The 14860-nt window shown below is 35.7% G+C and overlaps 1 protein-coding gene across 2 annotated transcripts in view; it reads left to right on the top strand.

Moving 5' to 3' along the window:
• The window catches only part of MYOM2 (myomesin 2), a 76228-nt gene that overhangs the window by 48823 nt on the left and 12545 nt on the right, over positions 1–14860 (top strand). For both annotated transcript variants that reach the window (XM_085217924.1, XM_085217922.1), the window contains 8 exons: positions 153–267; positions 854–1010; positions 1108–1214; positions 2980–3024; positions 3438–3574; positions 8018–8162; positions 8275–8334; positions 9778–9845. In XM_085217924.1, coding sequence (XP_085074050.1) covers positions 153–267; positions 854–1010; positions 1108–1214; positions 2980–3024; positions 3438–3574; positions 8018–8162; positions 8275–8334; positions 9778–9845 — 834 coding nt within the window. The remainder of the gene's footprint in view (positions 1–152; positions 268–853; positions 1011–1107; positions 1215–2979; positions 3025–3437; positions 3575–8017; positions 8163–8274; positions 8335–9777; positions 9846–14860) is intronic.

The following is a 14860-nucleotide window of genomic DNA, read 5'->3' as shown; positions in this document are numbered from 1 at the left end:
TGTTAATTCAAAATTGAATTTTAAGAACATCTGATTGAGTGCAGCAAAGATACAGATTTGAACTTAGTCTTCTGCTAACATCATTGTATAGCTAAATGAAAGAGTTTAGACTGGTTTTTTTTTAATTGACTTTGCTCTTCATCTTTTTCAAGGTTACCGATTTACATCAGGGTCATACCTATGTTTTCAAAGTTCGTGCAGTGAATGATGCTGGGGTTGGCAAGTCGTCTGAGATATCTGAACCAGTGTTTGTTGAAGCAAGCCCTGGTAATGAATTTTTTTACCTCCTTTGCTTCTGAAATACCTGAAAGTAGAATTAATCAATCTGATCAGATATTGTAGTACAAATAAGTATGTCAAGAGTTCAGAAGCTCTTAGCCTTAAAACTGGAAGAAAAACTTGGTGTGAATTCAGAGGGACTGCCAAGCATTGTTGCTTTACTTACTGCAGGAAATATTTTGATAATTGGTTATTTTAGTTTTTTTTTCTCATAATCAGAGGTGCTTCTGCAGTGAGTGGAAAGTATAACATGACACATTTACTTAAGCTTCAGGACTGATGATAAAATTAATTTACTTCAATTGCTCATATCTTCTCATATTCAGTTTCATTTTATCGCTTTGTTTCTCAATAAGCATGTATTATTTTTAGTATTCCTTATTTGTTTAAAGAAAGAAAGTGGCTAGAATGTTTTGCTGATTCAAAATATGACACAAACATATTTAAATACATATGAGTAACCCAATATTTATTAGTGGAGATGGTTAGAATCTGCATAGGTTTTTATCATTTCTGTATAGCAATGCTAAAGAGAAATGCAGCTTTGACATTTGATTTGATTCTCATTTTGCAGGAACAAAAGAAATCTTTTCAGGTGTGGATGAGGAAGGTAATATTTACCTGGGTTTTGAATGCAAAGAAGCTACAGATGCATCTCATTTTCTGTGGGGAAAATCATATGAGGAGATTGAGGATTCTGATAAATTTAAGATTCAGACAGAAGGAGATCAGTAAGTCATGCAATCTGTATCAAAGCCCTAGGAGTTAATAAATCCCAATAGCATGGTAAAACCCACTAATTATATGCTTCATTATTGATTATTTTAGTTCTAAGCTGTACTTCAAGAATCCTGATAAATCGGACTTGGGAACTTACTGTATTTCAGTTAGTGACACAGATGGTGTTTCATCCAGCTTCATTTTGGATGAGGAAGGTAAGGTTCTTACCATCTCAGATCTATCTTCATTTTGTCACCCCAACTACAATAAACAGTTTCAAAGAAAAAGAAACAAACAAACCTCCCATTCTTTCCTGTGCATAAAGGGCAAACAAAGAACAAGATCAAAGCAGGTTTCATGTTAATTATTTTTCTTATTATCACAATAATGAAGTTTTGTATATATATAATTTAATACCAGTGAGGTGCATAGAATTAGAGAGAAGAATCTGAGAAAAAGAATGTTCCTTCAACAAAATGTAAATTTATTGGGTTCAACTGTCCTTTGGCATAAAGTTATATTAATTCCGTTCTACTTTGTTGTAGCTGTTTTATTTCATTGGAATTGCAGTGAATTTGCTTCAGTCTGACTTTGGTATACCATGTAGGATTATGGAGGTGAAAGGCAGACAGAGAATTTGGCTATCCTTTCACAAAAATATTTTTGGAGCTTTTCCAGTCCACGGTCTGCAATTGTTGAGTTCCTAAATTCAACATGATTTTCCCTTCAGCTACCTTCTTTTTAGGACATTTAAGGGGAACCAATAAGACTGAGTGAGAGTCCAGTTGTAGGCAGGATTTCCGTCACAGTGCAATCAGGATCAGTCCTTCCATTCATCTTCCATTCAAAGTAGGTGTCAAGAAGTTGCTTTTACCAAAAAAAAAAAAAAAAAAAAAAAAATTATCCAGGACACGGGCCAAGTATGTAGATTCTTAGTCATTATCAATATCCTCTTCTTCTAGGGAAGATAAATTTTCAATATTTTGAAATTTCTGTTGAATACTGTTGGAAAAGGCAGGCCTGCATTTGACAATGGTAATTTCCCTTTGGTTTAGTTTTAAAGCATATCTCTGAAAATGTTTTATAGGTCTTGTTACCCTAAGACCTATCTTCTAAGGTTTTTCTATACAAGACAAAGTGATTCCCAACACACGTTTAGCTTTTGTCTTCACTCAAAATTATACCTGCATTTGTACTGTATCCCTGCACAAGTGTCTGGCCTTTTTTATATCAGCACCAAAAACCATTATTTCACTGCCCACTTCAATAATACTGGAATTGGCAATGGTGTTCATATTCCAAATTTTTATTCATAATGAATATGAAAAATAGGTTTAGTCTGAAAACCTAATAATATGATTTCTAGACACACAGCCTTTATGAGAATGTAGTGCATTAGACAGAATTTTCTTCACCTTTTTCAGACTAAGCTGCACTCGTTTCCTGCCATAGTAACCAAGATTTTCAGGTACTTTGTCAGAAAGAATGTCAGTAGATAGAAAAGCCTTATGCACTGTTTGAGCTGTTGTCTCCCATCCTTAGTTTAAATCCCATAGGAATAGATAAAATAGAAATTTAAAATAGAGGGTATGCATGAAATCATAGAATCACGGAATGACTTGGATTGGAAGGGACGTTACAGATCATTTAGTTCCAACATCTCTGCTGTGGACATGATTGTCACCCACTTGACCACGCTGCTCAGGATCCCTTCCAACCTGGCCTCAAACACCTCTAGTGATGGGGCATTGGAAATAGGAAAAATGAACTCATAAAAAATGAACTCACAATAAATCCATGCATTAGAATTTTAAATTTATTAAACCTTATATTTAGGGCATAATTTTCTAAAGAAAATTGGGTATTTCACATATAAAACTTCAGGAGATTATTTGCTGATGCTCATATAAAACTTCTTTGACAATTGTATTCTGGCCATGTTTTTCAGAATAAATTAAAATATGCTTTTCTGAATTTCAGAGTTTGAACGTTTGATGGCAATAAGCAATGAAATAAAGAATCCAAGTAAGTTGAAGACTTGAATCTATTTTTTGCTTCTAAAATAAATATAATTAAATACTAGTGAATGAAATTCTCAAAAGGATCTTCCTGATACAATCAGCTTCACTGATCAATTTGATAATACTGTATAAGTTGTTTCTAACCTATTCCTTAAATACTATACAAACTGTAAATTGTAAACTCTGCTTTCTCTCTTTTTTGAGAAAGTAATTTAAAAATGAGCCAAAGACTGCATTAGATGTCTTTTCACTGCATAAAATTAATTCTATATTCAGTGTTCCATAGATAATAGGAAGATATTAATGTTTTACTACAATAGTCTCTTTTCTTAAAAGAATTCACACATTGTTGACTTTTGATTGCTTTTTTTATTTTTTCTTTCTTTCTTTTCTTTTTTCTTTTTTTTTTTCCTGCAGCAATACCTCTCAAATCAGAATTAGCTTATGAGGTTCTTGATAAAGGAGAAGTCCGTTTCTGGATTCAAGCTGAAAGCTTATCACCAAATTCTACCTATAGATTTGTTATTAATGATAAAGAAGTTGAAAACGGAGATGTAAGTGCATATTGAATACTATTATATATTTGTGAATCTGCTTAATGTAACTTTAGACATTAGTAATGCATTTATATTAATAGTTTAAAGCCAATTTATTAATATCAATGTGATAATATAATATTTGGAAAAAAAAGAGAAAAAAGTAACCCTCAGAAGTTCATGCTCATTTTTCAGAGCCAGATGAGCAACAGGAAAATAGAAGGAGAATGTAGGCCCTCAACAAAACACATCCGATTAAAAGTACTGCACAAATATTTTAGGAAAATTGCTCAAGACATACAAAGCTGCTTCAAAGTACAGTTTTTGACTGCAAACCATCAAGAAATATTGCTCCCCGAGAACCTCAGAAGCCAACACTGGCAATTATATAATGTGAGAGGCGTTTGACCATGCAAGAGTAGTCATAGATATAAAAGCTTTAGACGGTATCGCTTTCATTTTCTTTAATTACTATTATTATTTTTAATTTTGGTCTAGACATTGAATTGTTACTGACTGGCTGCATGGAGATGAAAGAGCAGACCACAAGCTTGTTAGCTCTAGGAAGTCCTTTCATGCTAAGAGACACTAAAAAGATTGGGCTGTGAAGAAAGCAAGGTCGTGTCCTTGTGGGCATGTAAATGTGGTTCATTTACTGGCCATGATGTTCAGCGCTGGAAATATCTTTTCCTGTGAGGAATACATGTACAGTGCAGCTACTTGAAAAATTCAGTTTATTCTTGAGGTTGCAAAGACTGTTTTTGGCCAGAGGAACTTATCAGCATTTTTATACCACAGAAAAACAAGAAGCATTTCCTTTAATGATAGACTTGCTTTCTAAGCAGAATGCTCCTCTGTATTTCTTACTTTAAGAAATAATAAACTCTAGCTCTGAAAACCTGAATTTAGTGATGAGAATGCATTGAAATGGCAATATTATATCTTGGCAGTCTCAGTGAAACAGAATAAACTATTTTTAGATCACATGTGTTTTGAAAGCGTTGACATCAGAAGGAAAGACTTGAAGTGGAGCTGCATTATTTCACCTTTTTAATTAGTAACCCATAGGTGACATTTACTTTTGGAGATTGATGATATTTTTGTGGAAAGTCACATAAAAGCCCGGTATTTATGGTGCCCATAAAATCATTGAACTTCATCTTGCTGCATAATGGCAATAGTTAGAAGCCTAATTACACTTTAAAACCTGCCTGGAGACTGGGCTAAAGTCACTGAACATGTTCAATAGACCGTTGTGCTGGTGAATTGTAGTCTGATTCTTGACACTGAATAAAATGATAATTTTTTTCCTTTAGGTCCTACCCAGAGAACAGTTTCTGTAAAATTTTGAAGTAATATGAAAATGGAACAAACTAGGCCTCAATTAATCGACTGTCATTTAAATCGTTTAAAATCTTTTTCTTTACCCAAAGTGAGAAATTCCATATTTTCAGAGGATGTGATAAAGGATCAGATTAAAATATTCACCTGTTTTTTTTTTTTTGTTCTGTTTCTGGAAAGCCTTCATTTAACATTCTCCCAGGAAACTCATTAAATGAATGTGAGTGTTGTCCTTGACTTCTGCGGGCAAGAGAGTAGAAGAGAGAGTTTGAATTTGCATTTCTTGATAGGTTGTAGCTGTTATTAGCTCTCTTTTTTCAGCTCTCTCTACTGGTTGATCTCGTCCAGTCTTATATATCAGTACTTAAATAAGTAATTTTTCTACTTACTTTCCTTATTAAGTCTTATCTTTCCATATGATATCTTTTAATATATATTTGAAAATGCATGGCCAATTATAAAAGCCTTTGCCCTTGTTATTTTAGGCAAAAGGCATACCTCAGTCTCTTCCCTCTAAGGCATTTATTTGATCATTAGTTATCCAAATTGATCTGTTGGCTACTGCTTTGTTTAATTCTGATATTTTTTTTCTTCATTCTTCAGTTACCTAACAAAGATTTAAACTAGATTAGTCTAATTGTATTTCCATCAATGATAATACATTTTAAAAGAATGTTTCCTGGCAGCATCCTGTTAAATATTTTATCATGCAAACAGTCCTAGCTCTAATTTTTGGTTATACTACATCATAATTGTTTTGGAACGATTCGCTTTGCACAGAGTCCTAGATAAGAGAAATAAATCTCTGACGTTTATACATTCCCTTCTTTTCTAATTGATTACCATCTCTTCCTAATGCTTTTCAGATTTCCAGGAGCCCATAATTACCTTATGAACTGTGCTCAGTTCCTTTCATTCTCAAATCTCAGTATTCCTTATTGAAATTTTTTTAGAAGAGGGCTGGCATCATCACTGTTCAGTACAAACCTGGACCAAGGTCATCTAGTCCTACTTACTTAATCTCTTTTAAGATTATTTTCTTATTTCATGATCACATAATGTGTTCTTTTCCTGATTTTTCAGTTTTAAGAATAAAGGGAGTGAAAAGACATGAATGGATTTATGTCATGTTTTTAGTGTCCATATATTTTCTATTATATTGAAAAATGGCTTTCTATTTTATTTCCTTTATGGAATTTACAGAGTTTGTCTTGTTTTCATTTCAGTCTTCTATGTACTTTTGACTCACCCTTTTTCAGTTGTTCTGTAATACCTTACCATTTATAATATACTATTTATATACTATTTATTAGATTTTCTTTTTTTTTTTAAGTTACAAACTTGACAGCATTTTACAAGTTGAAATTGATATATTGATATAGTTGAAATTGATATAATTTTTTTTTTTTTTTGTACTACTAATATGTTTGAAAGTACCAGTAATAAATGGTAGCCATCTTATTATGTGGAAGTTATATAGATATCTCAGGTAGCTGCAAATGTAGCGGATTCTCTCACCCTTACAGCTGATCTTCAGATGACTGCTTTGACAGGTTGTCCCCAGCTGGTAATTTGGTGTACCAAACAAGCAATAAGAGAGTGGGCATACATTGCAACTTTGCATTAAGTCCTACATCTGTTCAGGAGTGGCCAGATGGCACCCCTTAAAGGTGAAGACATATATGTGGAGTCATTGTTTCTTATTCTAGACCAGTATTTAAAGTTTCTTCCACTTAAGGAATTGGTCCTAGATAGTTAACAAGTGGTATTTCTATTAGATTTTGTTTTTTTCCTTCTTCCTTCCCATTTCTTAGACTTTGTCTGCTTCTGGCTTTAACTATTTCTGGTTTTGGATTCCAAGAAGAAGATTAATAAAAATATTCTATTCATAAGGCCTCTTGTCCCTTATAGCAGCTACAGAGCGTATAGTAATTTACTGCACAGAACTCCTCCTAGTCTGTGATGCTCTTCTGTCCCCTCACGAATTGAAAAGTTAGTGTGTAGTATCCTTGACCACATTTGTCACCCCAAAATATTCCCCAAATAAATTATGTGAATTATTGTTGTTTTCCCTTTGGAATTTTGTAGTTGAGATTCAAACAGTATCACTGTAGTAGCATGCACCGTCCTCGTATTTATTACTCACTGGGTGAAAGAGGATATTACTTAGGAAATCATATTTATATCTAAAATAGTACCTGTAAATTCAATAAATGTTTTTCAATTACTGTTGAATATTTGCTTGTAATTTTCTGTTTTCTTGAAGATTCCTGCTAAGAAGTTATCATTCTAGAATGTTTAATAGAAAGCATCCATTAAAAGGATATTAACAGTGAAATCATTTTAATCATTTGAAATTCAAGTTATTATTTGGTATTTTCAATATTCTCCAATGACTGTAGTGGGTAGCTAGATGTTTTGACAGAAATCTATTTTTCCTTTGCTGAACTTTGCTGATCTTTTTAGTTCCTGACCGTTCAGTTGGATCTGAACAAGGAAGACACAAGTTACAAGTTCTCAGTCATGGTCTTAGTCTTTGGGCTTCTCTGGAAAGAATTCATTGCATAAGATGAGCAAATTATTATACTCTCCCTAAATATATATTTTTAAGTAAGAAAAGATGCAGTATCAAGTTGCCACATATATCTCAGAAAGTGTTTAGTAGCTATAATGGCTTGAATTTGTTCAGAAGATTCATTTACAGGGTACGTGAAGTTCTGCATCTGTACCTATAAACACAATATTCCAGCTACCTGTGGAATTTGCTAGGAATATTGCTTCAGACTAGGAAAACCCTTTGTTGAACTGGAAGCTGTAATGCAGCTGGCTGTGGAGGCATATCTCCAAACATATATAGTGCAATAAACTATTATTTTTAAATGTAAAACATCTATATTATTATGATTTGAGGGTTCCAAATGCAGCAGCACAAAGCGTTTCCACCACCACTGGGACCTTGTTCAACAACAGTGAACTCAGTCATGATCCTGCTCTCACAGTACACAATTAAAAGGAAATGAAAATAGTTAAGTGTGAAAGTGAAGTTACAAAACACATCTTCTTTGGTAGTGAATCATAAGTACTTAACAATACAGTAAAGTTATTACTTGTTTATTTCAGAGGCACAAGATAAGTTGTGACCATTCAAATGGCATTATAGAAATGGTGATGGACAAATTTACAATTGACAATGAAGGTACCTACACAGTACAGATTCAAGATGGAAAGGCCAAAAATCAGTCTTCATTAGTTCTCATTGGAGATGGTAAGTTCTGTGAAAAATTAAAACTTTGACTCACGTGAAGAAATAAACTTCAATTGTTGCTTGAGTACTTTTATGACTAACTGATTATTCATTCACCTCTTCTAAAATTCAGCATTTAAGACGGTATTGGCTGAGTCTGAGCTCCAGCGAAAGGAATTCCTCAGGAAGCAAGGTAAGAGAGTAGACTGGTGACTTTAGGCCCATTTTGCAGCTAATGATGATTATTCCTGGTGAATAATAGGTGCTTCTAACTTTCATACAACTTCATTAGAAGATGAGTATACTGCACAGTTGGAGAGGATATTGAACTCTTGCTTGATATGGATCTTATTTTCCAACATTGTCATTTAAAACTTGCAAATTGTGACATTATTTTCATTAAGTAGAGAGAAAATGGAAATCTGTATGTGAGGTTATATTTGCTGAATATTCATAAGAAGAGTGTTTATTGTAGGCTCTGAAACAGCAAAACCCTTCAGCATGTTTTGTTTTAAGCACACAAGTTGTCCCTTCGTTATAACTGACAGAAGAGCTGCCAGCACAGAGTCAGACAAGGGAGATTAAAAGTCTAATCCTGTGGATTCTATCCAGGCAAATTTCAGGAACCAAATATATGTGTGTTTGTTATATAGCTGTTAGATGGTTACAGTTTGTTAAGTACGTTTTATTTAAATTTTTTTGAGCTATAAGTAAGAATTACTTCTAGATAGCTAATTCAGAATTCAATCACTGTGAAATGCCAAAAGAATTGAGTTTGAGCTCTAGTTTGTAATTTTTGCTTGGCAAGAAAATGACTTTTAGAATGAATGTAATGACAATAATTACAAATAATTTATTCTAAATAGCTTAGGTAAAGTTCTCTGAGTAAGTACTGTAATTGTTATATTCTATCTAAAAAAAAAAAGATTTATTCTGTTTACTGCATAAACTCACAAGAGTTTCAGTTCTCAATGATCTAAGCAAAAATCTAGAAATTTGCCATATTTTAGATGTGAGTATAGCAATTACAGGCTCTAATCCTATAGAAAGGAAAACATATTCATAAATTTACTGATATGAGTAACCGCAACAATTTCAAAAGGACTAAACATATCAATACGTTTCCTTAGGTGCATATATATTTGGATTTGGAACCCCAGTGGGGAACAGGAATGTTTTTAAATATCAAATAATTTGGACAAAAATTGTCTGGCATGGTATTTTGGTTTCAAATATTCAATTGGTTGAGTGTCAGAGTGTCAGACTTGCATTTGTCCATTATCAAGTTCCACCCGCATTCAATAAAGCATCTTAATTGCAACTATTTTGTTTCTTTCCCATGCTTACTTGGAAATTGGGCATGAACGTATTTAGCAAGCTTGTTTGTGTCACTCATCTTTTTACGTTATGCTACCCTACAAACAGATATACACCTCAGGATTCTATTGGTACATTAGACACTTGGGCTAATACTGTGAATACTTACTGCAGGATTTTTCCCTTTGTGCATTCAGGAGTGTCCTCTGATCATTCTGATATAGGGATGCTAGAATGTAATTATTATTATTTTTGGTTCTTTTACTAGAACTGTCAGATATCCTTTCCTTCCTTCTACAACATATGATTTGTTTCTTAGGTCCCCACTTCTCAGAGTTTCTATATTGGGAAGTTACAGAAGAATGTGAAGTTCTGCTTGCTTGTAAGGTGAGGAAATACACTTGAAATAATTTTTAGAATGTGTTGTTTAATAGTTGAGGAGAAAAATGCAATGAAAGATTTTGATATTTTTGAAATTAAATCTTCTTAGACATGCTTTAAACTACACTTTCTGACATTTTCAGCAGTAAAACAAGTCAAAATCTACTCTCTTCCAGTTGGCCTTCTGGGCTGCAAGTTCACACTGCTGGCTCATGTTGAGTCTTTCATCAACTGACACCCCCAGATCTTCCTCCTCAGGGCTGCTCTCAAGCCATTCTCCACCCAGCATGTATTTGTGAATGGATAATCTAATCTTTTATAATAACTGTGAGCCATAAAATTATTTAAGTGCAATAACCAGCCCTAACAGGTTCTTCCTCTTTCCACAAAAGTAGTCTCAGTTCAAACTCTTTCCTCACTCTTTTCTGATTTTCATGTTCTTCCACTGATATTGATATATATAATTTAATCAAATGTAGCCAAACATGTAACAAAAGTTTTAGAATCAGTATTATAAAACAGGATTTTTATTATATTTGGCTAATGACATCTGATTCTTTCGAAAGCTGATGTGCACAGAATTCAGAATAACGTCTGCTGTTAAGGTCTTATATGCCATTCTAAACTGATGTGTTTATACTTTTGTTGTTCTCTAGAAAGACTAATTAGAGGCCTCAATTAAGGCCTCAAACTAAGTTAATTGAATTCAGTAAGCATCAAACTGTTCTTCATTGTCTTTTCCTGTAGCACATATTCCATTGTATTCATTTTCTCCATTTCTTTTGAATACATTTTTGACTTTTAATTAGGCCAACTTGAATCACTCATTATGAGTAATTCACATGCATCTTTTTATTTCTTCTCTCTGCTCACTAATTAGTAGGCCTTTAACCTCAACTTATTCCCAGCAGAACTGACTTGGGTGGTGAAGCTGCCACTTGGTGAGCCCCGATTTTACCACCATGGCTCATTAGCTGATGCAGTACCTTTGCTGGTACTAAAATGCATAGCTGCAGCCCTTTATAATCTCAACACATGCATTTGCCTCAGGCATGAACTCTGCTTATCCTTTTGTTCACATGTGGAATTGTATTGCTGAACCAATTATACTATTATTAACACTCTACAAATTAATCTGAAATTATCCTTCATTTTTTGGCTGTAGAGCCTGTTTATACCACCGTGAAAGGCTGATATGCTTTTCATTGGTGTGTCTTTTGTTCATAGTGTCAGAAAATTTTACTTAACTGCAATCTAGGGTGTGGGTTGTCTGCAAACTCATCATTTTAACTATGCTATTGACGTTATAATATTTATTACTGTTAGTGTGTGACTGAACATTAGGTTCAGGCCATTGTTGATTGTGACTCTAATTTTTATACATAGGAGGAAGTTGAACAATTAAGTCTGTATTTGTCTCACACGAGGTACCAGACATTTAAATTAGAAGAAGTGCTGCTGTCTCAATCTATATCTGCAGTAATAAAATGCCCAAGGAGCAATCTCTGCCTCTCCCGACCATATTCTTCAGGGTGGCTTATATCACACTGCTCAGCTGGCTCCCTGTAGAGAAGACTGAGCATGCACAGGCTGCTTAGCACTCAGCACAGGTCTCTTCTAGATTCTGCCTTGTGCCTGTGTGAAAAAATAGTTTGCATGGGTGTTTTCATCTCTTGAAAGAGCCTGGGATAATGCAAAGGAAGTGCTGTGATCTGCAAGAGAGGGCTTTTGGCCAGGATGTTATCAAAGTCCGTGGCATGAAATGGGGTCTTTGGGAACTGGATGCTTGGATAGGGCAGAGAACTGATAGTATGATCCAGGTTCATAACAGTAATAATAAACAAATATGGATTGTGTTATATAACACATCTAAAGAAGTATACATTACCTCCGGTACCACTTCCTTTCTGTGAGATTGGACCTGATTGAATTTTTACTTAAAATTTAATTCTAATTATCTTATTATTGATATTGTAGACTCTAAACAACAGAGGAATATGTTTATCCATCTGAATGACAATTTGATGGTGTTTTCTCTTTATTGCACGCTTATTTTTCTATACATGCCAGCATCTACTGCCATTGTTCTTCAAGAAATTCTAAATTTTAGAATGTTTGGAAGCTACCTACTCTTGCATGTCTTTGATTATTTTTTATACTGTATCTATTAAAATCAAGATTTTTGGTGTCTGACTAAACAGTAAAAAAGGTAACTTTTCTTAGTCAATGTCAACATCAAATAACTTTGGCTCTGCAAACTGCTTGTGTCTGAATCTCAGTGTATTTATTGTCAGACTGAGTGTTGACAGTCTTTGATGAAAAACTGTTAAAAAGTGTTAAAGGTTTCTTTCTTCAGGCTTCGTTCAAATAAAATTGGCACTCATGTCATATGGCTAGAGGAACAGCCACCTTATAGTAACTGGTAAATGTAAAATGCTTCTCATTTTTTCAGGCAAGACTGCTTTGGGCCAGATTGTGAACCCATATACTGTCAGAGGCATATAGCAACCACACTGATTATTAGACAGCAGTATATGTGATTATAGTGAGCAAATTTTAAAGACCTACCAGAAACTAGTAGGGAGCAAAAAAAAGAGCTTCTAGGAGAGAGCAAAAAAAAAAAATTCCTCGTATCTGGTCTATATCTGGTCTTCTCTACGGAGAGCTTTTGTAGAGCTCTTCATCAAGAGTAAGATTCCTCTAATGTAAAAGGTTTAAAAATTGGTGTATATATTTTCCTTTAAGCAAGCCTCTTGATATATATAAATATATAGAAAAGAATTAACTTCTAGGCTGCCCAGTATCCATTTGTTTAGCTATTTTTCAAGATTTTCTTAGGTGACTGCCTGGGGACTAAGAAATATTTTGCCAGCTATGTCCTTCTACCAAAGCCTTGTTAACTTGGGGACCCTACCCCATGACCTGGAAGTCTTGGATGGGGAGCAGAATAAACCACCTCATGATTCAGGTGGAAACTGTTAGAGACTTGTTACACCACCTGGACTTCCGCAAGTCCATGGGGCCAGATGGAATCTACCTGAGAGTGATGAGGGGGCTGGTGGAGGTGATAGTCAAGCCACTTTCTGTCATCTGTCAGAGCTCCTGGTCAACCAGAGAGGTCTCAGAGGACTGGAGGCTTGCCAGTGTGATTCCCATCTACAAGAAGGGGTCATAAAGAGGATTCGGGAAGCTACAGGCCTGTCAGCCTTACCGCTGTGCCGGGAAAAGTTATGGAGCAGATCATCTTGAGGGAGATCACACAGTGTGTACAGGACAACCAAGGAATCAGGTCCAGCCAGCATGGGTTCATGAAAGGCAGGTCCTGCTTGAACAACCTGATCTCCTTCAATGATCGAATAACCCAGCTGGTGGATGAGGGAAAAGCTGTTGACATAGTCTACCGAGACTTCAGCAAAGCCTTCAACACTGTGACCCACAGTATTCTCCTGGGGAAGTTGGAAGCCTCTGACTTGGACAGGTACACTCTTTGCTGGATAAAGAAACTGCTGGTTGGTCTCGCCCAGAGAGTGGTGGTAAATGGAGGTACATCCAGCTGGTGACCAGTTACAGGCGGTTGGGGTTGGTACTGGGGCATGTCCTGTTTAATAACCTTACCAATGACCTGGATGAGGAGATTGTGTGCACCCACACTAGATTTGCAGATGACACCAAGTTGGGAGGAAGTTATCTGCCTGAAGATAGGCAGGCCCTGCAGAGGGATCTGGACAGGCTGGATAGCTGGACTGAGACCAATGGGATGAAGTTCAATAAGTCCAGGGCTGGATCCTGCACTTTGGCCACAACTTCAGGCAGTGTTACAGGTGTGGGGTAGAATGACTGGAAAGATGTGCAGAGAAAAAGACCTGGGAGTGTTGGCCAATGCTTGGCTTAACACGAGCCAGGACTGTGCTCAGGTGGCCAAGAAGGCCAATGGCATCCTGTCTTATACAGAAATAGTGTTGCCAGCAGGAGCAGGGAGCTGATTTTCCCTCTGTACTCAGCACTAGTGAGACTGCACCTTGAGTATGGCGTTCAATTTCAGTCTCCTCTCTACAAGAAAGGCATTGAGGCCCTGGAGCATTTTCAGAGAAGGGCAATGATCTGGTGAGGGGTCTGGAGCACAATCTTATGAGGAGTGTCTGAGGGAGCTGGGATTGTTGAGTCTGGAGAAGAGGAAGCTCAGGGAGACGTTATTGTCCTCTACAACTACCTGAAGGGAGGTCTTTGTGAGGTAGGGGTTGGTCTCTTCTGCCATGTAACTAGCAATAGGACTAAAGGGAATGGCCTCAAGTTGTGCCAGGGGATATTCAGGTTGGACATTGAGAAATACTTCCAGTCTGGAAGATGATCTTGTAGGTTTTTTCCAACCTTGCTGATTCTATGATTCTATGATTCTATGATTCTGTGACTGGGGATTCAGGCTAGGCACACAAATACCATTGCATTTATGTGGTTTTTGGAATGAAATGAGGATAGAAACATCAAATAAACTCTAGTACTTCTGAAAATGAGAAAAGTAAAAGATATTGCCAAGGTTTCTAGTCACAGCTGAGCTTTTGACTTCTTTGAATTCATACATCTATGCCATTCATCCAGGAACATTTTAAGCGTTTATAATGCACAATTTATATTTCCAAATTATAACAGTACATGAGGTATACCTGTACTCTATTTATGTATTGCTCAGATCAGCTGCTACTATTACAGCAAAATTTTGGCCTTCAAGAATGTTTTCTGCATTTACACCACTTTGTTAAGTTCTTTTGTATCAAGAGACAGTCCTAAGTTGTAGGATTCCTCAACTCTTTGTATTCCCGTGGTGGAAAGAAGGATTTCTAGTGCAGCTTACAATTTTGAAGTCTAAAATGCTTATGGAATAGTAATTTCAATGGCTCTCTGTGGTGCTGCCCTGAAAGGCATTGCTTACGTAGCCAGGATAATTGTACAAATTGACTGAATGTTCTCCCAGATAGGGTCTAGATTCTGTGTTACAGGTCTCTGGAGACGTGGCAAACACAGAG

This window comes from Meleagris gallopavo, chromosome 2 (genome assembly GCF_905368555.1).
Source record: "Meleagris gallopavo chromosome 2, MGAL_WU_HG_1.1, whole genome shotgun sequence".
NCBI lineage: Eukaryota > Metazoa > Chordata > Aves > Galliformes > Phasianidae > Meleagris > Meleagris gallopavo.
This window is presented reverse-complemented; position numbering and strand designations above follow the sequence as displayed.